We start from the raw sequence: 24,716 nt of genomic DNA on the forward strand, positions 1-24,716 counted from the left end.
ATTTACAAATCGATTGGCATTGTCACCTGACTTTCCGTATGACTGCTAAATGTTCGGGCTGCATGTGTGCTGGGGAATGTCAGTCCGAGGCAGAACACGACAAACATTTATTGGTAATATGTAAGCCTGCCTAAGTTTATGCTTTAAACTTTCAGTTAAAAAAGAGAACTGAGCTTGACGTGCAATATTTTTGTTTATAAATGGTTCACTTTTGGAGACAGAGAGCGAGAAGGGGGCGTAGTATTTGTCTTTAGCCAATGGCAAGCCCTGATCAGATCAAAAGAATTCAGCGATTATTAACATCATGGTTGTGTCCCTGGAAACAGTCGGGAGCTTTTCATCTGTGATTAACATCCGACAGGTAATCCTCCCCCTCCCCTCCCTATCTCACTTCACGCTGGACCCTTGCTGATCGCGGTGGGTTCAATCCCCGAGCTACGCACTGTTCAGGGGACGTCACCGACACGTGGAGCCTGTAAAAGGTCGACAACTTACATTAAAGTCTATGGGTGTCATAACCCTCCTTCCCCCCAGGCCGCGCGTGCTCCCTTGTTAACTTTCTTCCGTAGTCTGGGATCTATGAATATTGTTTTCCTTTGTTTTGTTTTGTTTGTTTTTTTTTTAGTTCTGTCTGTAAATTTTTTTTTTAAATTTTTCCCAAATTATATAAGGTCTCCATGTTCTTAAGTCCATGTTTTCTAAATACTGAGAACGTAACCTGTGTCGTTGTATATTGAAAACCACATACTGCCTTTATTTACATATCTTGTAAATATATACATGTATAAACTTTGCAAGCACTGCCTGCCCCCAGCAGAGGTTGTTCGACGGCCAATTGCTGATGGCGGAACAGGAATAATACCTCGTCGAACAACTGAAAATTGAGTTTTTTTCCAAAATTGAAAAGTGTTAATGACAGTGCACTTGTGGTTCTTCGCTTTTCTAATTGTTTATTAAAACTGTCAACAGCAGGCTAAAGTTCATTTTATTATTTTCAATTTCTTTTAAAAGTGTGTCTATGTTGTTTTTAAATTGTTGTATTACATCCTCATTCTGTCTGTTAGTGGTAGGGATGTCAAGCTCGTCCTCGGAGTCACGTTTCAGTATTTCAGTAAAGATTAGATGTCTGTCGAGAAGACTATACACAGCTAGATTACATGATTTTTCTTGGCAATCAATAGGTTTTAGTGAAAGGCTTGACAGAAAATTGATCATATTAGAGAACGAAAACATCCCAAAGCAAAGAAACAAAAAAAAACAAAAAAAACCAAAAAAACAAACTGAAATACCCTAGTTTCGAACACACCTTCAGTCATTTCGAGGCTTAGTTCGTAACCACTAAGCTACAGAGGCAAAGCTCACAGAGTTGTCTAATCTAACCTACTTGTAGTTAAACATCGTCTCGGTCCCTTTGGACACTCGTTTATTTTACCTTTACCTGTCATCAGTTTTAGGACTTGAGTTATTTTGCCTATCGCAATTAACTTTATGCAGCCCTTCATAGTGTTTACAAGTTGTTGAATTAGCGCCAGAACAAGTTTCATAGCTTCCAAAGTTTGAAGCGAAGGGTTTCTCTTAGCGCGGACTGTCAAGGTCACTGACGTCACGCTTCCGAAGGCTCCCGAAGTTTTTCTCTTCAGTGAGACGTTTACAGCAACAACAACAAAATCAGCAGCCCGGACCTTGGTAAATGAAGGTCCGTGGTTTGCTGCAAAAATGTCAGCTATTTAAAGAAATTATTAAATTTTGGGATGCAAGCTAATTTGATTAAAAATTTATTGATGGAGAATTTCAGTGATGTCAGCAGCTCCGATAAATCTAACTTGCGCCAGACGTGAAATTGACAACTTTGAAATGACGTAAGCGACCGTCTTGTCGTCTGCTTTAATCAATGTCCAGAGAGGCAACACCTGAAGCTAGCAGGCAGTGTGGTATGTAACTTTTACATTCAGGCGCCGGATACAAAATAGTTTATAAACTGCTGTCAGATATGTAAGTTTGTGTTATTGGTTTTATCATGTTACTGAAGCGTGCGCGACAACACGTACGTAGTTCAGTGTGCAACTCAAGGACAGGACGGTTAAGGAAATACTCCGAGTTGAATCTTGAATTCGAATGAGCCCAAATTATTTCGTGAAAGTGCTTGTTCCGTGTATTGTCATTTAAAATTCGATGTGCTGTCAAATTTTCTTTAACTAATTGAGAGCTGGGAGAGGAGAATTAGTGACGAGTGACCAAACAACAGAAAACTTTCAGTTGTGATTAATTTCGGGATAACTCTAGTTGTAAAATGGACAAAACGGTTTTTTTTAAATGATAAGAAATTTCAGAGAGTGCGACTCAACACGCCCACTCCAGAAATAACAGAAGTCCGCTGCACGTCTGGTGCTTGGAGCTAGGAAACGGGACCATGTCACTCCTCTTCTTCGTTTTCCGCATTGGCTACCCTTCCCTTCTCGCATTCCCGTGCTGTGTTTTAATTTCTTTGCTGAACTGCTCTTCCCTTGTGTCCCAGTCAACTACGCTTTTAGTCTGACGACCGTCTCCTTACTCTTCCTGTCACCAGAACAACACATGGCCACAGGAATTTTAGTTATTGTGGAGCAAAACAAGGGAATTCTCTCCCTTTCCATATCCGCCACCTACCCAAAACTGAAAATTTAAATGTGCACTGAAAATGTATCTCTTCCTTAAGCCTTACTTCTAACAAAAGTTCCACAATGCTAGTCCTTTGTCACACACCCCTAACCCCGCCTTTTCCCCTTATTGCGACTTCCTGCTCGTCCTCCTTTTGCAAAATCATGATACTCTCAGTCCTTATTACTTGTTTCTTGTCTGCGTTTTTCGTATTTGCCTTCTGTCCCTCGTATGTTGCCCATGTCTCGTTCTTGTCCTTAAGCGCTATGGGTATGAGTTTGCTCTGTACAAATCTTGCGATGATGACGATGATGATGGTAATTCCAACAACAGCAGCAGCAGCAACAACAACAATGCAGGAAATTATGCCTTTAAAAGATATTTATTTTCTGTATAAAAATCATCCACTGAAAGTTGTCCAAAGTGCATTTAAAAATCACGTACAAAAATTTCTTTAAACAGAGCGGAAATAACGTTATACTTTCTTTCACTCTCTCTTTCTCTCTCGCGCGCGCTCTCACACGTTATAAAATATAAGCAACAAGGAACAGGTCTTGAATTTTTAAATACGTCAAAGCATAAATAGTTGAAATCAAAATAAAAAGTTAACGAACAATGAGGTTTGAACAAAAAATCATCCTAAATGTTATTTTTCGTACATCTGAGCAATGTGTGGAATGTTACTTCTACTGTATCACCTCCTTTCGGTTTAGTATTTGAACAATAAACTTAGTTAATTGAAGCTCTAAGACATGGAGCAATATAACAGTGTTGCCACCTTTCGACTATGCTGGCACTGCCTGCAGAGCGGGCAAAAAGGTCATTTCTGAGCTTTGTCGTGCAGCATAATCAGTCGATATCAACACGAGATACACTAAAAAAAACAACACAAAATAACCGTTTAACATTTTTAGCTATACTTTATTAATGTTAAAAACTAACGAATAATATTTTGATGCAAAATATTAATGGACAGGATGATGAAATATGCTAGTTCCCGCTCCTCGCAGGTGTTTAAATAGTATGCTTTATACAACTAGTTGAAAATGAAAGTATGTCTCAAATTCGAATATTCAATCACATTACTCATTTCAAACAAACTCATTACATTTGATATCCCAAATATGCATCCAGTGATACAAAAATATGTTTTAAATAACAGTATTATCATTAAACACTCATCCAGTCAGCAAACTTGTTAACAACGCATCCAGCAAGTATGCATGCATAAGTTCATCGTCGAGATTGTTCAGTCGCTGTGTCATCGATACGACCTCTAAACATATATGATATCTAAATAGTCTTTGCTTTATTCTCTGAGCTATTCCCAGAGCCGCAGGGATAAAGTTTTCAAAACTTTGAACACAACTTGACAAAAATAAGCAATAATATTCAATTTGTGTTAACAGTTTGCAGATTTTTAAGGAGGGGTCGATAAATGCACTAGAAATGGAAATCGCCATCTTTGGTGACTTGCTTACAGTGCAGAGTGCAATCATATCCTTTCCCCACAGCACACATTCCTCCAGCACTCATTATGTCCCTTTGTAAGCACAACCAAGCATGGGCCATTGCGATCGAGTTTTTAAAATTAATTTTTTGTGTGCAGAGTTGGAAGGCGAAGAATTTCGTTTTAAAGTTGCTGTCTAAGCAACTCAAAGAAAGTTATCTGATGCAACTTAAACTGATGAGCCCGATAAGACTGATGGGCTTGTCCACTGATGGACATGTAGATGGCAGAGATGCAAAGAAGAGGGTATGGCGGTGGGCGAAGAACTAGTCAGTCGGCCTGAGCAGAGAGCAGCGCAAGAGACGGGCGAAGTGATGAACGGATTTGGGCGGTATGTTGGAGCCGAGATGTGCATTGAGAGACTGGTTTTCCAACAGTATGGAATGCGAGGAGTTTGTGCAAACACCGCTAGGTGTAGGAACGTCTGTGCTTGAAGCACCTGTACCCGCTGCCTTCACTTTATCTGTTGTATCTGCAATAAATTAAAATAGAAAAACATCATGGTAGGAGTGTCTTTCTATCTCTATATCTCTTTATCCATCTATTTATCAGTTCACACACACATTTTGATATGCAATAAATTTGCACATTACTAATTCTAGAGTTAATATTCTTCTGCTAGTTGCTTCTATATAATGCTTGAAAGAAAAGTCAAGTTCCTGGACCAGAAGGGGTCCTAGCTTACCCCCCGTCCCGCTTTGATTGTCAAAAAACATTCCCAGTTCCGTAATTATGAATAATTGTAACCGGTTGGAAGAAGTTACAGTCGCGAAACTAGCCCACTTTCATTAAACGGTAACCGACAGCCCGAAAATTGCAGGGTGTCCAGAAACTAGTACCACAGCTGAAATTAAGCGCCCAGAATAGATCGTCTCATTCACTAGTCGGCCCCTGGGTGAGATCTGCATGTCAGGCCAGGGCCGCAACGCAGCTAATAGGCTAGTTTATCCTGGCATTTAATGAGTGGGTTAGTGTGTCAGCAGACAAGGTTCAAAATGACACGACAGCCACCCCCCTTGTCCCGAGTATTTCACCAGACCCCTGTTACCCTACTTTTTCTCTTTCTCTATGCTATCTTATTGACTCTTCTTCTTGCTGCTCCTTCCTAAAACCCACTTGGTTTAGCGACCTTGCCGAAATAAAATGAATCCCCTAACACAGAAAGAGAAAGAGACGTCTTGACGAAAAAAAAAATAAAAAAACCAAAACAAAAAAACAACAACAACAACAAACAAACAAAAAACAAAAAGAAACCAAAAAACCCAAACCCTGAAATGTCCGCGCCACACCGCTGTTCTTATTTTCACTTGGTGCATTAAAAAAAAGGAATATAATCTACCCAGACAGCCAAATCTCAGCCCCGTTTTTAACTTTTTAATATTATGTATATATCTGACCAGCGAGGACAGAGAAACGAAGATGACATTGAAGTTCCAAAACGAGACCTAATCTGGTTGTCACGTTAGGTGCATCAGACTATGTACAGTAAATATGTTTAGTCGATAATCATGAAGAAAGACACTGAAATATACCTTAGGACATTTAAGTTCACTGACATTATCGAGCGGAGATAGTCAAAGTGTGTTACCAGGTCCAGACTTCACATCCTGTTTCCCACCCATTTGACCTCCTAGACCAGTTTTTTTCTCCCGCCGTTTTGGAGCCCACCACGTCTCTGACCTCGCTCTCTTCCCGTCTATCACGTCTCCAACCAGTTGCACCCCCTCTTACCTCCAACCTATAAATCGGTCAAGTCTCTTTTGAGACTGATGGTGTGAGAAATACGTCCTTGAATAATCTTTGACTTGCACCGCGTGCCCTTATCCAACAGAACCTGCTGTGGTTTCGCTATGCGCTCGAACTGGAAGTGTTAGGCGAACAGGTAATCTGTTTCTAGCTGTTTTAAAACTTGTTTTCTTTTCCTAAAAATTGTCGAACAGGTACTGGTGCATAATGCTTGTATCAACATGGAATAAATGTTTACACATTCATTTGTTGTGATATTCTCTCCCCACCACCAAAAGCGAACGGTCAAGACTTACAAAAGCTGTTTAAAGATTATTAATCAAGTTTCAATCGTATGATTATATTGACAGATAAGTAAAGGGGCGGCACCTTTAAATCCGATTTCAAACGCGATAAGATACCACGTAGCAATGTGGAAAAGAAAGAAAGAACATAAGACCGTGAATAACACGGTATCTATTCCATTGCATTCTTTACAATGAACTTACGGGTAAGGAACATCGCAATGGGGAAGCTAGTATAGTAAGAGCTATTAAAGAGAATGTTTAACATATTTTAGTAAAAAGAGATTAATGCAAGTTTTCTATTTCTACGCTTTTTATAGAAAATTGAGTTAGATGAATGCACAGCAGGTCACACCCGAGAGGTTTCGGTTATATCAGGCAATCATAATTTCTACTTTATTCCATAACAAATAATAAAGTTATTTCGTTTTCATTTCCCAGATTACAGAAGAGCGTGCCATGTTCAGAGGATCCCACTACTGCTGGTGCTCTTCATCATACTAGCACCACCACCCCACCACCGCCACCACTAACTACAACAGCAACGCCCATCAATCCACCCACAACTTGAAAGAAAAAGGATCACACCAGGAAAGCTTTTTTAATATCTTTTTGTCAAAGTCTCTAAAGATTTTTTTGCTTTTGGCCACTTGAAGTAAACTAGCAGCTTCTCTAAAATAACAGTTTTAGCTTTAGAACATGTTCCGAAGTTTATTTTCGCAGTTACTGTGGCTGACGACATTTTTCATATCTTCGTTTTATAGAAAACCTACCCACTCCCATAAAAAAATATGTTTAGTTTGGGCTAGGGTCAAACCGCTCGAGTATAGCCAATTTTTACAGCAATATAAATCATCTCTGAAGAAAAGGGGCGGGGCTAGGATGAGGAAAACAGGGGAATCAAAATATTGAGAAAAAACAAGGTATTAGGAAGTTGCAAACTAATGAGAAGCACCAAAACAAACCAAAACACCAAGAAGAACATGTACTGTTACTCTCACCTTCACTGGCTGGTCCGTTGCCGCGTGACGTAGTTCAGTTTGTGCCTGTTCTCGCCCAGCTCGCGATGGTACGCCATCTCTACTAGCGAAGCTTGCGAGTCTGTGAACCAGTTCTTCGAGTCGCCGACTTTTCCTGCACAAGCAGCGAGAAACGAGCCTTTTAGCAAATGGACGATCTGTAGCATGTGCAGGCCTAATTTACCACGTAAAAGTGAAAGTCGATTGAAAACTTGTAATTTTGCATTGTTTACTGCAAATAATGATGAAAAAAGCATGTCAGATTCGTATGTAACATTTCATTTTTTCAGCATAAATTTTGTGCCTTAGGAGTGCCTTGTTTACTCACAGAAAACAAGCATATGATGGCTGCCAGATCAGCCATGCTATTTGGGCCTATTCCTAAAATTCTTAGTTCAATCATAAACTTGCTGAACGACTAAACATGATTTAGCATGTTGAACTCTCATTCGCCGCTGAATTTCAATACCGTGAATGTCTTCTGAACGGAAAAAGGTAATAGACCGATGGTTCTCTTGTGAGCAAGCCTTTAGCATAGCTTCCTACTCAGGATGAAACCGGAAGGTAAGGGCTTTGAACACGTTTCAAAACACAATTAAAGATTCCCTTACTTCACATGAACATAAGCCTGCGAGTTCTGTCTAGAAAAAAAGTTCTCTATGTCTCTCTGTCGCACGAGAGTCAGCAAGACTAATTGCTGTTAATTATAATTCTTTATAAACTGGCTCGTTTCCATCAAGCTATTGTTTTCCTTAAATCATGGGATTTTCCCCCTTGCCTCATACCTCCTACACCCTCTTTATCTTGCTTCTTCGCTACCTCACTCTAGGCCTGCTTATCGTACTTTTCCCTTTCATTTGCTTATTTGCTTTTCTTTTCCTCCTTGTTGTTTTACCGTTCGTTCGGTATTTTTGTCTTTGGTTTGTTTTTTCTTTCATTCGTTCTTTCCTTCTTTCTGTTCATCCCAATGCCGTCATTCACCTGTCTTCTATTTAAAAGAAATTGATATTTTCGCTTAGTTTAATGTTTTATCATGCAGTACCGATGGGGAAATAATTGTGTTCTTTCCAGCATAGTCAGTTTGATTTATCCTTCACCAGGTGGTAGAAATATTCACCTTTCCTGAAGATGGGCGAGACTCCAGTTTTAGAGTAGGCTATCGTATAGTCAAACTTGTTCTTCGCCATGTTGGTAAAAGTCGTCTCCCTCTGAATGGCCTCGGCTAGGTCATTGGTCATCGGTACGTCAAGGAAGCGAGCGATTCGGGCCAGCTCTTGCTTAAGGTCCTACAAAATAGATAGAAAGTGTTAGTTACACGTGACAGCATCTCTGGGGCTCAAAGATGAGGAAATTTACCCTAAAAGAAAAGTCTTGATAAAGCCATAACATTAAAAGTTCTTTTAAGTGAAGTGTAGCCCCAAATCCTACCCCTAGATCCAGTACCACGTGACATAGACCGGTTTCTGAGTGAGTGGACTTTTGGAGACCATTCCGTGTGAACGTGAGAATGAGATTGGTCCTAGCATTAACGTGTCGTGTGTCTTATTAGGAGTGACGATTTATCTTCTTTCCGTTAAGGACAACCCTCCCTCACCTCTTTTAGCGCAATGGGCCATCAATGACCCGAAATGAACTATGAACTATTCTGGACCAGGTGAAGAGAGATGATTTCTGCAGACCCTTACCTTGTGCATATCTTCAAACAGCACGAGCAGGATGTTTGTGTTAGAACTCAGGAGGTCGAGCCACTCTCGTGAATGCTCGAACCATGAACTGTAGGGAACTGCATAGAAAAACACACAGACACACACGCGCATGAGGACACAAGTATGGTTCGCAATTTTTTTATGAAGAAAAGAAGAGAGGCAGCTTCAGTGCCACCACCATTTTAGCAAGTTAAAGATAAAGAAAAAGAATCAGGAAGATGTTTCCATACAAGATATTGAAGAATATTTCAAATTAAATTCCGAAGAAGATAGAGTACGAGAAAGAGTTGACATATTGTCATGCAGTCGACAAAAATTTGGTGTTTGTCCCGACATCTATTTTCAACAGAGGAAGAGGTGGTCAAGGCCGTGAACTCGACAAACAGATAAAAAAAGGACTATTACCGTTTCCTTGAAGAAAGAGGTCGAAGAAGCCATCCCATTCGCCCGAATACTCAAAGGTTTGAAGGTTCCGTACAAAATGGAAGAAGGAGAGGGCCACGTCCCAGGGGTTCCGCACGCACAAGATCATCTTACAGCGGCGCGTGAAAAAGTCACGTGGTACCTGCGTCACGGGCATGTGAGTGGCCAGCACGCGAGGCGAGGGCAGGATGTCGATGACTTCCAGTGGGAAGTAGTCAATGTGCGTCATCGTGTCTGACAGCAGAGTTGTGCTGCCTCTGGTCAGCATGGAGACGACTTCCCATAGCCAGTGGGTACCTGCAGCCAAGCATAATAGACTTCGGCTGATGATTTATACTTTAGAGAAGTTTACTGAAGATAAAATGTGACAACAATACCTGGATACCCGAAATTCCTAAGTTAAAACGGTGTAATAAAGCTGTGGAGTAATTCGTACCTAGGATGTCAAAGTGTAATTCCTACAGACAACGTATGGGTCAGGCCATAACGTACTTTCTATGCAAGAAGTTCCAGTAATGTCATAATGTAATATTTACATTACATTTCTTCAGTGGTCATGATATGAGGAACCACTCACCACTTTTAGGATACGTTATGAGGAGAACATCGTCGTTGCGGGCTTTAAAGGTGACTTTCCTGGCCAGGACGTCCGGCGGCACATTCCTGCTGAGCAGCAGTCCGTGTGCGTCCCGCATATTCATCGGGCAGCCATTGCCGTCGCAAATCTCCACTGCATGCAGGCCCGCCTATGATCACGATGACATTATTTCACTACTGTGTCAATGTCTGGCAATGCCAACGACTTTCTTCTGTGACAATGACAATGCCATATCAACAAAGACAATAGCAATTACAATGATATTGACAATAGGAACAATTGAAATGACAATAACCTTCTACAATGACAATAGCTTCCTGTCACAACAGTGACGGTGGCTGCTGGCTCGTCTTCAATGATAACGACACTGATAATGTCAGTGTTTAGAGTCATTGGTGAAAAAAATCCTTTACAGTATCGCTTTTGTGCTGCTATTTTCATCAAAGTAAACGAAACGACGAATGCCTCATCCTTCAGCAGGCATTGGGTTTTTCAAACTGGCGCGCCTCATATTGGCTGTCGGGCTGGTCGGCTGACAAGCTTACAGTTTGAACCTAGCCGTGGGGAAGTCAAGGACTTGGACGCATGCTAATCCGACAGTCTGAACATAAGTAGTCTGCTCAAGCCACCCTACAGCGAACACCTGAGTTAGGGTAGAGAAATCTGGCCTACTTTGGAGGCGTGCTCGCTGTTTGTTTTTCGCATCGGTCATCGAACTCGCCAGAAACGAGAGCAGGCCCATTGTGAGTTAGGTTTGGCTTCTGGCCCAGTCTTCAAAATTTACCCATGACATAAAGGAATTTTCGGAGAGGGCATATAGTAGTTTAAAGCTTTCTCAACTGTCCAGACTTAATTGCAACTTTTCAGTACTGCACAAGAACAGTAGTCTCAGTCATCATGTCTCTCTTCTCTTATACAAATATTAACATCCCTGTCCCTCCCTCAGTGGTCGGGGACACAAATCCGCGTTTCCAAGTGCGCATTCGCGAAAGACTGAACGCTCCCTGTATACATTTCCTTCAGGTCGTTTCAAGTAAAATGGGTATTCACTTCTCACACAGACAAGTTTGTCATCAACTGTTAAAAAATATTATTTGTTTGAAAGATAATCCTTTCTCTTGAGTGCTGATTTCAATTTGATTCATTAGAAGAGTTGTCTCAGCTTACCTTTTCGTAAGGTTCTTCCTCTTTGTCTAGGATCTCCTCAACACAAGTGTCCACTGGTGTCTTCTCCTTTATCCTCAGTTTAGCAGAGAACTCTTTCAGAATGCTAGTCATTTTTGATGGTCGATTTTTTTCCCTGGAACATGAACGGAGGACTAACATGGCAGTGAAAGGAGATAAACTGACATCTATTAGTTGACAAAGAGGTGAGAGAATACTGAGGGAATCACAATGTTGAGAACTATAAAACAAAATGACTGGGCCACATCATTGTAATACTTTACTGAAGATTCATTCCACTTTTTGCGAAGGAGAAAGGAGGAAAGAAAATAAAAGGTAGGAAGAGAGGAAAGAAGCATCGAAGAACTTGATGGACGGGGGCTGGGGGGTTTAGGGATAGGAATTCACTGCCTCTGGGGACACTGCTGGGGGGAGATTTTGTAAACGCAATACTTTCAGTGGTGTCTTAGCAGACGACATGCCTACAAATGGTGGAGACGATGGTGAAAATGGCAGAGCTTTACAAGATTGAAACATTTGTAGAGTAGTCGGTACCCAAGAATTTGGTACAACTGAGCATCTGGTACACTTATAATATAACTTGTAAAATTCTTCTAATTTAAAACGATGAGTAAAATATACCAGAAAAACCTTAACTTCTATATTTAAAAAAATGGGAAATATACAAGCAAAAAAAAAAAAAACAAATCCTTCACATTTTCCCGTTTAAAATGATATGGTACAATTTGATCATGTGTTCTGAACATCTGACCAGATTCAGAGACAGCGGACCTATCATCGCGCATAAACCTTAAATATTCCGTTCCTTTCGTTAGAAGAGTAGAAAGAGGATTAAACATTTACACTTAAGACAAAAAACAGCACTCATTAGAGCTTTCGACTTGTGTCCACACTTTTTTCAGCAAGAAGATTAGAATTTTTAATTCTTCCAATTGTTTGGGAAACATATTTACCAGCAGAGAATAGAACTGCTATAATAATTATGATTAGAAAACTCTCATTCCTAATTTTGATCAGATTATAAGAGAAGAAGTATCGTACGGGTACCTGTCAATATAGAAGCTGTTGACGGAAGCTGTGACGTCACTTGAAGGCTCGAGTCGGTGAAGTGTTGATGCAAACACTGGTGTACACAGGCGGCGAGCGCGGCTTTATAGGCCAGTTCGAGGCCGGCGACACACACCCACAATGCCCCGCGACCCGGCTTACAGTGCCGCTGGCTGTCAGTCATACACAGCGCGTGCGGGAAAAAAATATATATGCAAGTAGGTCACCTGGATGAAGTACACTGCTGCGTACACTTTTACTCTGTCACTCATTTTCTCTCTCCCTCCTTCTCTCACTCTCTCCCTTCGTCCTTGATCTCACCGTACCCCGCCCCTTCTCTCTTTTCTGTGTCTCTCTCACACACAGTGCCAGTCACATCACCCAAAAGCATACTCCCCTCTGTGTAACCCCCATCCCTCCTCATCACGCAGACGCTCAAGACCGACCAAGCCCACTCACATACATAGAGAATCAGTCATCAAGCATCAGTGACCCTCGTCTGTCTCCAACAAACCCAACAAACCACATACTGTACTTAACTTTGATTTTTAAATATTTGCCTTCTGCGTTTCGGTTTGTCTCCTTTTGTAGGAGCGCTTTTTGATAGTAAATATTTGTGTTCATTTTGCTTCTTCGTGTGGTTGTATCAAACTTTTAATAGTAGAAACCCACCGAGGACACCCACAGCTTTAATGCCAGACGTGGAGTAAGCCGAGTAACAGGGACTGTTGTCCGTTATAGGGATCATACTAGAACATTTTGTCCGTTTTAGGAATGAGGCTACAATTAGGATTTGTTTTCTCCAAAGTTGAGATAACAGACACGATTCATTAATGATGCAACAATTATCGATCACGAACAGAATCAAAAGGTTTCAAAGGCAGTAAGTTTGCATATTTCCTTATTTTTGTTCTAGTTTTCTAAACATTTGTTTTATTTATTTAAGTCAGCGATGAGTTTTTTCTGTCAAAAAGAATTTTCTGATAACGTTTCTAGCTCGCCAGTCAATGCATGGAAAAAAGCTGTTTAAAACTGTTTGGTTTAACTAGAAATGAGATGATCTTGTATCAGTTATTTTTTTTAATAGCTTAATTCCTACTCTTCATATGTGTAGAATCACAAGAATGCCTGAAAAAAGTGAGGGCAACGAAGAAAACGAGGACAAACTGTAATAAAGAAAATTCCACGAGGGATACATTTGGGGATAAAATAGCAGGAAAATCTGAACACAAATGTCCGCCACTTACCTCCTTTTCTAAACTGAAAAAGTTGTGACACGTAAGGGTCTTTCGAATATTGTGCACAGTTAACAGAGTAGTTCAAAATTTATTTAAAAAGGCCCAGATAAACAGCATATCTCTTGCGGTCCTCGAAATGCTTTTCTACCAAATGTTTGATGTAGTGTGATTTCATGAAAGTATAAAGAGAGGACACTACCAAGAGGAACTAGCGCCAGACTGTTCCTTCTTTCCACGAATATCTACTTTTTAGGCATATGGTAGCGATTCACAAAGAGCAGCACCACACTTGTCATGATTTCCAATCTCTCCTCTTTCCCTCCTCCGAGGACTTTCTTTTAGAATTAAAAAAATGTCTGTTATGTCTTTGGCTCTACTTCACATGCTGTTGCTGACTTCAGTTCACTAGCCTTCTGTTGCTATCATCAGTTATCACAGGTTCTAGAAGCAGGCTTAGAGTTACCGGCGAAGTGATATGTTGATTCCGGCCACCACTGTGTTCGCTTGCAAACGGCACAATTTTTTCTTTGAAAAAAGACCATTTCGTAAACCCTTGAATGCTTTGTTTTTTAAAGAAAAAAACCCCAAGCTCCGGCCCCTTGATTTTGACAGCAACGCCCCCTGTAATCATCTGACAAGTAAAGAACATGTCACCATCATACTACGGACGCATACTTCTGGACTGCTCGCTGGTTCCTGAGACCAACTCAGCCTCTCGTGAAGTTGTAGGCTGCCAGGTCTCGGCGCACTGTCTATCAGTTTAATATCCAGAAACACGACAAAATTCTTAGTCAACAATAACTTACATTAAATTTGTTAGTTACAGCTTCTCTCTTTATTTTTTGGCAAAAGTCCTAGACCTTCACTTCCCATGACTTACATCCAATAAGCTGAAAATACAACAAACCATAAGGCTTTTGTACCTCCGACAACACGAGAGTTTGCAACGTCTGCTCTTATTTTTGGTGTTTATAGTTAAACCGAAAGTGCTTTGGCCTATTTTTGGAAGTTAGCATGTGAAAATTCGCCTGCGAGCAGTCCAGACATAGTCGGATGTGTCATACAACTGAAACGGGTAACTCCCCTAATGAAACTCGCCTGGGGTATGTCCTTTTATGGCAGTTGATTATTTTTTGTTGCAACATTATCCAACTCATCACCTGGCTCGCAAACACTTCAATCAGGGATCTTTGGGTATAATGAGAGGGATGTACTGTACTGTGATGATAGATAATGATATGCTGAATCGTTTACGATCAAAATTTATGGTTTCGAAAGAACCATTTACTTTTAATCACATCTAAAACACAGCCTGGACCGGTTCAGGTTCAGGTTTCGTTGTCGAAGGACATCTTTGACATTTTTCCGACACAAATATTCCGTCAGTCTCCTGCGAGCGGTCGTCGTTGAAAGTCGAGCTGTAAAATTTCAAACCACTATGGTGAACAACTGAATACAGTGTAGAATATTAGCGCGGCAGAGGATAGCGTTCAAAAAAGTAACGAAGCCTCAGTGCAGCAAATGCAGGCTTTGATATAACAATTGTTGTCGAGGAAGGGCCAACGATCTCTTTGTGAAAAAAGGGAAGAATTCTTCTTATTCCTTTTCATCCCCAGTGTAGCACAGGGCCGCAACTACACCCCGCAATCGGATCCAGTTCTGGGCGTCCCTTCCCAGTTGGACCATGTCATGCCAGCTGTCTCCACCTCTCTGTAGACCGATCTCCTCCATGTCTGTTGGCTGTGAGAAGATGGGTCGGCGAGCTGACTTCCCGAAGGCTTTCGCCATCACGCGTCATGGCCCTTCCGAAGAGGGATCTTCTCGTCCAGGCTCTCGCTGGTGTTCGTGTTTCAGTTGCGGTTTCCGTAGCAGGGTTGTTTTACAGGGTGGGGTTGCTAGCCCTTCAACCGCGCTTGGGACCGGCAGGTTACCAGGGGGGTTTCCAGGAGGAGTTAAAAAGGGAAGAATGAGGATGCAAAACTGTGTGAATTTTATTGTGTCACTTGCGTTGACTGTATTAGAAGTAGAATTTAGTACACTAAGGGTAAACGTATCTGAGTGGCTTAGAGCACTGGGACGCTGGTTCAATACCAGTGTGGCGCAGCGAACTTGCTTAAGTCTACCTACCTGTCGGGAATGGGTACCTGACTCCATAAAGGATTGTGGAAGGCAAAGCAATGAAAGGAGAGAAGATGGGAACTGCAAAACTGCGATCTCTCACATTTTTATCTCCAACGACCGAAAGGCGACTATCTTTATATATTTTTTCATAAATACAGCCAATGCCAGCACCCAACCCTTCTTTCTCAACGGTAAGACGCAACCTTGACAACTTTTATTCTTCATTAATCCACAGCTGAGTCTTTCCTTGGATTGCAAGCTCTCTATTCTTCTCGCAGACTGCAATACATGTATATAAATCCGGGTGGATCGTATTCTTCACGCTGACCTCCACCTGGCTTGATCATCGTACTGCATTCTTCATAAGAGAAACTGGCTATCGCCACATTGTGTGCTGTTGTGCCATGTCACCCTTATATCTTCTTGTTTTGTTTCTTCATTGGACAGTGATTTGATCTTCCTATGCCAATGCACTGAGCTTGTCTTTTTGACAGCGGAGCACTCTATACTCTTATTACTTTAGTAAGTAAGAGACTGCTGGTTTCCATGCCGTTCCCTTTAAGCCAGACTGTAATCAAAATACCAATATGCTAGTAACAGACGTTCAACTTCGTGGATTGGCTTTAGAGCAACCGACCGAAGTTTTTATAAGAAAAGTAAATGAAACAAATTTGTTGTTTAATTACCGGGGTTTCCTAGAAACAAAATCAATTGATCTGTAACAGAAGGCTGTCTTTCCCCGGATTTTGTAATGGATTTTTATATTTCGCGGGGTGGGAGGGGATGGCTGACGAACCACACCTACATCCTGCCCAGAGTTAGGTCCGCATGTCTGAGGAGGGGAGAGTGGAAGAGGGAACAAGAGTAGTGCTTGTATCGCCTGTGACCTTTTTCTTGTTTGCAGGGTTTATTCGGCAAGGCGGATATGAAGAGTTTCAAAATATCATCGTAATTATCTCTAGATGGGGCGAATACTAAAATGATTGTCCACGAAGTTGGTTGGGAATTCCGTGTCCGGTTCATTATCAGGTAGGTGGGTGAGCTTGGTATGAACTGGCATTCAGCCCGCTTAGACTGCAACAATGCAAGTTGTCGTGGTCTTCTTTCTATATTACACTCCTTTCTAGATAAATGACTTATAATCACACTTACAGATAGGTAAAATATTCAATTAATAAAACTTTTTACAAGATACAGCCTCATTTTTTAATGTCACATCTGTCGTTGACGGGCTATGTCTTAGAGTGTAAAAATGCAGACAACAGATTCTATAAGACTAGGGTTGGAGATAACATCGAACACAAAATTAAAGGTGGGTAGAATGATGCCATGCAAAAGAAAAAAAAAAAGGGGAAAAATTAAGAGAAATGATATGAGAAGCAGAAACACGTTTCGCCACAGAGAGCACCTTTGGAGAATCAACGACCAAAGAATTTCCGGTCTTCTCATAAAGCTGTTCTATATTTATTTGGATATTGACCTTTCCAACAAGTTTAAATGCCCCCAAAATGGAATAGAGAAAACAAACTAAGCCATGCAAAATCAATATAATTGTGATTTTTGAAATGATTTCACAAAGTAGTTCTGGTCAGTGCCCGAGAATTTGTCCCTTGCGCGCCCCACAGGTTGAGAACCGCTGGCTTATGGCCTCAACTTACACGTTAAAATCTGTTTCTCCGTTTACATGCAGGATTCTTGAAAGGTAGGCACCAAGCATACAAACAGCACTGAAGTCTGAAGGACCAAACCCCGCCCCTCCTCCAACCTACCAGCGCTGGAATGGGGTCAGTCAATGTGTCCTAAGGAGGGTCTTAAGCTCTAATGGCACAGTGTTTTTACAAGTTTGTGCCGACCATACCCACTTCATATAGCTAGGGAAGATAAAGCAAGTTTTTATTCATTTATTTCTTGTCATTTTGAAAAAAAGCACCAACAATACCTAATATATAAACAATCAAAAAGTGTGTGCGCGTGCATGTTCTGGAACACTTATAAATAATTGTATTTTAGTTGCAGAAAGACTTTTGTCATTCTTGAGTTATTATTAAGTCTTCTAAAAATGGCAGGAGACATTTAAAACAGAAAATGGAGCATACAATGATCAGATACTGTGTGAAGTGTTCAGATCTCTCAGTCCAAGTTCGTGAATAACCAGGTTTCCCTTACAATGTCAAGATCGCAAAAATGTTCAGTTACAGTAAGAATATCCAGATCCCTCATGAAATGTCCAGATGTCTCTTGAAATTCCCAAATTCCATAAAGTACCTATACTATAAAATTTAAGCCAACGGTATAATTCAGTCACCGGTACATAATGTCGATGTTTGTATGACTGATAAAATTCAAACGACGAAAAGAGCAAAGGCAGACAAGCCGCGGTCGCGATGACCAGGACAAATGCACACACTCTCGCTGAGACTCGATCATGTTTGACAAAGAGCACAAGATTTTGACAGAACTTGCACCAGCTCATGTCTGCTTAAAGTACGGTACAGCCCATGTCGGTCAAAAGAGACTGAACCCTTGGAGTACAGTCTAATGACATCACCCTTGTCCAGTGGACCCCTTCTGTCCTTGGGCATAGGCCCCTGTGGTTTCTTTCTCAATATACCGCCATCTAGATTATCAGAAGTTTCTGTACACATTCCATTTGATCTGTATAAAACAATTATCATGACCCAGTCAGTGACAAGGTCGGATCATAGCAGGTCTGAAATGTCTGTCCTACTTGTCACAGTGCAAACACCGCCATGCTATTTATGGAGCTTATTATGTAAATCTTATTTGGGGAATGCGTCTTGGGTTTTCTCGTGCACTCCACCGAGAATGGTTGTGGGAACCGACAGAAGCGTACACCGGCGATCATGGAGCAACTTGGACCTCGGGTGATGGGTGGCCGACTAGAACGAGGCCAGTCGGCTAATCCGGATGGAGGGACGAGAAAATGGGAGGTTAAGGTCAGTGCGGCGATGTGAACGCCAAGCTTCATTTTTAACATGAAGACCGGTACTAGCCAGCTTAGATCCGCCATCGCTTGGAGGCTTGCAACATCATACCACCAAGCGGAGGATTGGGTCTGTGGGGCTGAATGTGTCGCCCTTCCATCGCCCTTCTCTTTTTACCGGCCTGCCGTTGACATTTATTTTCCCCTCGTCATAAGCGCGCGGTCACACCATTGGCTAGTGTCAGCAAATTCCCTACTCTATAATGTGTCAGCAGGTATGCTAATTATTTGTCAGAGTGTATATTTCATTTGATATCGGGGGGTGAGGGAGGAGGGGGTTAAAATTGGGTTCACAAATTCTGTCTCTATGAGTGATTAAAGTCGGAAAAAGAAATGCCAGTACAAGTAAATATTATTTAATGTCTTTATTTTTATCGTCAGAAGAGTGATACGCGTATTATTAAATATAGCACAGTCAGGTAACTGTGCTAATGGAGATGAATTGAAAGTAGTCGTGCAAACAACAATTGAAGCTACCTGAGAAAAGTACACCTATGTATGCACATTCCTATCTTTATGCAGGATACAAATGATGACCGGAGGGACAAACGAAGTTGCGAGTGTTTTCATGCATATATATGTCAAAATAAATAAAATCAACCCACTCTTTTCTTCGATAAATTTTACAGAAAGTTAAACAAATTTTAACTAGTCCGGACAAGTTTTACGTTTTTTTTTCGATTAAAGCTGGTGGTGACATATATTTTTGTAACCTGGTGAATTTGAGATCTCCAGTGAGGTAATCTTTCGGTCAAGTGTCTTGTCTCACTAACATCCTGTGTGTTGCACAATTTCCTCCGTAGCAGTGTCATCGTCTCGCATTCGTAATCGCTCGGATTTGGTTGGTGCTGCAAAGTTCGCACGCCATGCCTTCAACGAGCAAGTTCTTGTTCAAAATGTATGCTCTCTGCAAGGATCTTTGTTGCTATCCCCGAGACCACTGAGCTAGTTTTTATTTAATGCATACTATTTCTTGACATCCCATAATATGGAAAATATCTGCTTTTCTTTCAGAAAATTCGTAATGGGTGTTCTTCCCTGTTTTCCTTCAGTAAGGGAATCAATGAAACTTTGTTTTATTTCGTCATTCTTGAACAGAATTCAGCAATAAGCCAGATCAGCAATCGAGGTTCAGTGAATAAATATGGAGCTTTATTCCTTTCATAAAGTAATTATTGTCTACTTTCGAGAACGAAGAGCAACTTCCGTAAAGCAAAATCGCAAACATAATGCAGATCTGTACAAACTCACACATCGCAGACTGACAAACTGACAAACTGACAAACTGACACTCGCCTTACACACAGGTGACAGACAGTCACTGTTGACGGAGCAATATTAGTCCCACATGGACAATCACCAAGCTTCATGTTTAAAAAAATAAATTCTTGTCTTCAAGATCGGACACGTCTGTTATTCAGTAAGTCCTCATTTTGAAACTGAATCTTTTTTTAGGAAGGGTTAGTAGACTGGTCTGTAGGACATTTGTGCCCCTGTTTAAAAATATAGGTAATAAAACCTTACACACCTTTTAACATGTCTATGAAAAGACTCTCCCAGCCCCCAGCCTCCAGCTGCCCCCTAACATTCAAACGTCTCACACTACACCCGTCGTTGCTGCTATTTCTGTTCCACCCCATTTCAATGTCACCATCAGTTTCCCTCAAAAACCGACAAAAAGTTGTATGAATGTAGTTGTCCAATAAACAGTTCAAAAGTAACTACAAAGCAATAAGGGTGGAAAACCAGGATATGTGTGAGGAAGAAAAAAAAAAGCAGTTCGAACAGCATGACCGTTAACTACTACACCGCAACCTTGTGTCACATACTGCTCCAGATTCGGGACAAGCCGAGGTTCGGCCGCCCGCGCGCCAGTAGGTCAGCACGACAGACGCCACCACCAAATTCTTCCTCGGCTTTGACCTAGTAGCTGCATCTACAAAGATATTCACACATCGGACATTGCCATTGGCGGAGCTGGCGTGCTCCCCCATATTCACCTCTTCTCTCTCTCCACCCGCTTCGGCTGACAGTGGGCGTGGTTTGCCATCGGCGTATCAGAGCCGCCTTCTGCCCGCTAGGGGAAGGGGGAGCGAGGACAAAAAGGAAGAAAATAGTAATATAATGTTTCCCTTTTTTATTGCTTCCCTTACTGCATGTCTGCTTCTTACTTTGATATCCTCTCCTGTCAAGCGTATCTAAATGTACAGACGATTGACAATTTATTTTCCGTCAAGTGTTATAAATTTCATGATAAAATATTTAGACATTTGCCTCAATATTCTCATCAATCATTTTCTGTGGCAGAATAAACGATAGATCATTGAAGCGGAGAGCCGGGTGGTTGGAGCAAAAAATACAATATCCTGGCTTAGAGCACTTTAGTTCGCACCCAGTGGTGTGTGCTGGTGTGGCCCCTTGACCCCCAGAGTGTTGAAAAAGAACTGTAAGGAGGGAGAGGGCACTGCCCTCACAACACAGCTAGCCCCAGGATCAGTGAGGTCCCTTACAACATCTGACTCCCCAGACGCCGTAAGCTACGAAACTAGTTTTCATCCTGATAATTTAAGATACTGCGAAGTTTGCCGAGAACAAAAAAGGGAATGGGAATAAAGACAGAACATATTTTGGGACAGATCATCGCCGATCTTTACAAACTGAGGATATTCCGTCCATCTTTCAAGAGACGATTTGTAACAATAAACAAACATATAAATAAGGACAGAGGACATAAACTTTAAACAACTAAATCAGTCCAGATTGTACACACGCGCGCGCGCCGTAACGAAAAAAAAAACAAAAAACAAAAACAACAAACAACCCAACCCTAATATGTCCGCGCCATGCGCCCATGCCGATGTTCTTATTCCCATTCAGAAATTCAGAGAGAGGCTACATTGGGCTGTTAACCTCTGTAGTTAAAATGACAAGAATGTAAAATAATGTCACATCGACCAGAGTTATTTGAATACATGTGTTTGTATGCTCAGTTCTGTTGACCGTGCGTGGGCCGTACCAGGCTACTCCCTATCTCGTGTCAAACTTCTCGCTCTGCTACAAACAGGTTTCGAGATGACCTGCGCGTCAAGAACTCTCGTTGAGCCGTTTTAGTTTGTCCTCCAAGGCTCGTCGAGAGCTGAGTTCTGCTTTGCCGAGTTTTGTTTTGTTTTGTTTGTTTTTTTTTTTTCTTTTTTTTTTCTTGCACAGAGGTGCATGATATGAGGCAATCGTTCATCATGGGTGAGCATAGGTTCATGTCCTCCTTGGCCTTGTTTCTGGTGAGGAACTTAATGCACGCACGCACGCACGCGCCTTCTCTTGCTCTGAACTCAGCTGCGCTGATGAACACATGTATTTCGTAAACTTGCGCAGTTCCGTGCGGATGAAATTGCTTATCCTTTTCTCTGTTATTTCATTCGTAATTTATGGCGGAATTAAAGTTTAAGACGAGCGAAGTTTTCCCCCTTTGAGGTCAGGTTTCATTCATTTTAAATAATAATCCTAAACTTTGAGTGCAAAATTCCGTTTAATTGTTGTGATACAACCCTTTAAATGTCAACATTCTTACCCACTGGTGAAAATTACCCTCTACGAAGGAGAGCTCCCGTGATGCATGGACTGTTCTAGCAAGGAGTATGCTAAGCAACCACAGCTGGTTGAAAGCTGTTAAAATTTTTAAAATATTCTCGTAAAGCACATTTGTCAGACGTCATATGTCAGTTTTCGCTGTTACATCTAACGGATAACAACATCTCTTCACCATTAATATTAAAACAACAACAACAATATAACATCCAGGTAATTTTCGTAAAATTTTGGAGGAGAGTGATGTCCCTTCGCCTAACTGGCTTGAGGGGATATAGCTCTTCGTCGCTTTTTATCTTTTCCTGATAATCTGAGTGAAGTTGTGTGTTCAATATTCATCTGTGCACCTATAACGCAATTTCATATATTCCTGGATTTAATTTTGTGTCTGCGCCACTTTTATTCTTTTCTACACCAATTTATGTTGTACTGCCACGTCAGCGCCATCTTGCCTTAACTGACAGTTTAGATCCTGTGCATCAGCTGTCAACTTCACGCTGATTCCTTTTCTACAACTGCTGCAGAGAGTTTTGATGGTGAGCTGTCGCAGCAACCTTCGTGGACAGTAAATGCAGGTATGATAGACTAGCATTGTGCATTGTGCATCTCTGTGAAACTAGTTTGTGACCGTTAGTGTGATGCTCTAACAGGACTTGTCACTATGGAAACTTATTTCTTGACTGCAAAGTTAAGCCACACCACCAAAGATTGACAGTTGAGTTTAGATCAACGTTTATTATTACCATGTCTGTGTGTTTCTCTTTCGTTATTTTCTTTTTTGTATAAGCACTTTGAGCCTGCCTTTGATGGTGGTGTATAGAAATCAACTTTATTATTATTATTGATGGTGGTAGTAGTAGTAATAAAATCTATTATTTGCTATTGTTAACTATAAACAAAATTTACCTTTTACCTACCCACATGTTACCAAGAAGTGAAGCTATTTCCATCATATTCATCACTCATTCAGTTGGTTTAAATGGCCTGGTGGCCAAAGACACGACCATAGAGAGACAGTGTGTGTGTAGGTATAACGGGGGACGCTCCGCCATGTACCGGGACTGATCCCAAAGGTATCCCCCGTCCAAAATATCTGGGGACTACTCGGCCTGTCGCATCGGGAGAACGCGCCTCCCCTCTAGAGTGAAAAGGAAAGAATGAAAGACAAAGAATAACAAGAGACTGTAACTTGACACCCCGCTGCCTGACATAAACAGTTTCTCCTTTTACCTGACATGCTGGACGCTACGTGCCTTTGTTACCTCAGACAGAGAGTGGTTAGACAAGGAGGAGAAAATAGCAGCGGATAAATAACACAAGACAATAATTCATAACCTACAACACTACTTTATTCTACTACAACCATTAAACACAAAAATCCGCTCCCTGACCTTAAACTTTATAACCCTGCTTGTACAAATTATACATCCTCCTTTAAGAAGCTGAAGTCTTCCACGTGGAGAGTTTCAATTCTGAGTGCGCGTAAATTTCTGTGGCTGCTAAACCCCTTGTCAGATAAACACGGACCTTAAGATTAAGTATATCGGCCGAATGTAGCAGCTTGGTCATGGCTTCGAAGGTGGGAATGAAAGACAAGGGCAAGAGAGAAAGAGAGTCAGATAACTCTAGTTCTAACTTCTTTTAATAGACCTGTAGGACCGCCTCAAAGTGGCAACGAGAATTTAAATGATCGTGAAGTTCAGGTGCATGGCAGAAGCAACGTCAGTATTTTTCAACGCTGAGAGAGAGAGACGTATTCACAGGCACATAGTGAAAACACACACACAGAGAATAGGAGAACGAAGTCCATTGATTAGACGATAGGCTCGAATGCAGGAGCTGAGGTCACAACGGCCATTGATAGTAATCACGGAAAACAAGGAGTAGATTACATACAGCATGAGTAAAAAAACACGAGTAGATTAATAAATGAATAAAGACATCGGATAAGTCGTACAGAGTATTCCCCCATCCCCACTAAAAAAAAACAATATTAAACACTAAATAAAGTTTAAGAAATAACAACAATCAAATAAGAGACATCAGTTTATATCGACAGAGAACTCGGTCACACTTGTTGTTCGTATGCAAACACACAAAAAACCCCAAGAAAAATAAACAACCTGCTTAGTGCAGAAAGGTGGCTGGTCGCTGAATGTAACCTTGCCTACATCCGTCACAGAAACAAATGAAAAACAGACCATGAAGACACTACTGGGTCACGACGAGCACTCGTATCTTCGATTTTGCGCAGTGCCCACCGCACGGCAAGACTGCTGACTCGTAAACACACCTTTCCTCCAGCAAAATATCTACTCAGGGGCGAATGTCGGTCGCCCTATTTTTTTTTTAAGTCGATGAATCATTGAAAATTGCTTGTCCAGAAATCAAAGCTCCGTCAGGTGACCTAAAGCTCCGTCTAGTTGTTGTTATTTTTGTTCCGTGAAATTTACGTGTTTAGGTCGTAAACTTAGAAACTACCACGAATCGTGTCAAGACCACTGTGGTACATTGAATCTTTTTCACTGGGAGCGCGTTTCGTGGAACCCCTCAGAGCAGTGTTGTGGAAAAAAAACATCCATTGGAAAAAACATGATTACAGACAAGATGACA

At 41.3% G+C, this 24,716-nt stretch overlaps 1 protein-coding gene and 1 long non-coding RNA gene across 3 annotated transcripts; one reads left to right on the forward strand and one right to left on the reverse strand.

The window, feature by feature from the left end:
* Positions 1–1,818: 1,818 nt before the first annotated feature.
* On the forward strand, positions 1,819–6,756 carry LOC112562881. Its single transcript, XR_003098937.1, has 3 exons — positions 1,819–1,931; positions 4,247–4,478; positions 6,619–6,756. It is a non-coding gene; the product is annotated as an uncharacterized LOC112562881 (long non-coding RNA).
* LOC112562876 (sulfotransferase family cytosolic 1B member 1-like) lies at positions 3,543–24,396 on the reverse strand. 2 transcript variants are annotated; one of them, XM_025236454.1, is made up of 9 exons: positions 24,227–24,396; positions 12,156–12,328; positions 11,091–11,223; positions 9,903–10,071; positions 9,308–9,622; positions 8,882–8,979; positions 8,314–8,482; positions 7,179–7,311; positions 3,543–4,619 (listed from the first exon to the last, which is right to left on the reverse strand). In XM_025236454.1, the coding sequence occupies exons 3-8, from the start codon at positions 11,199–11,201 to the stop codon at positions 7,181–7,183; spliced, it is 993 nt and encodes a 330-aa protein (XP_025092239.1). In that variant the 5' UTR covers positions 11,202–11,223; positions 12,156–12,328; positions 24,227–24,396; the 3' UTR covers positions 3,543–4,619; positions 7,179–7,180. The 2 variants fall into 2 exon arrangements, with proteins under 2 accessions (XP_025092239.1, XP_025092238.1); XM_025236453.1 differs by lacking the exon at positions 24,227–24,396 and having other exon boundaries at positions 12,156–13,066.
* Positions 24,397–24,716: the final 320 nt, after the last annotated feature.

Source organism: Pomacea canaliculata, linkage group LG4 (genome assembly GCF_003073045.1).
Source record: "Pomacea canaliculata isolate SZHN2017 linkage group LG4, ASM307304v1, whole genome shotgun sequence".
Classification (NCBI taxonomy): Eukaryota; Metazoa; Mollusca; class Gastropoda; order Architaenioglossa; family Ampullariidae; genus Pomacea; species Pomacea canaliculata.

Bases quoted from the DNA above. Each gene is read 5' to 3' on its own strand.
- LOC112562876 (XM_025236454.1), bottom strand. From the start codon at position 11,201: ATGACTAGCATTCTGAAAGAGTTCTCTGCTAAACTGAGGATAAAGGAG. The intron at 8,483-8,881 runs GTAAGGGTCTGC...TCTATTTTGTAG, and splicing joins TGTTTGAAGATATGCACAAG to GACCTTAAGCAAGAGCTGGC. The intron at 7,312-8,313 runs GTGAATATTTCT...CTGCTTGTGCAG, and splicing joins CTCGCCCATCTTCAGGAAAG to GAAAAGTCGGCGACTCGAAG.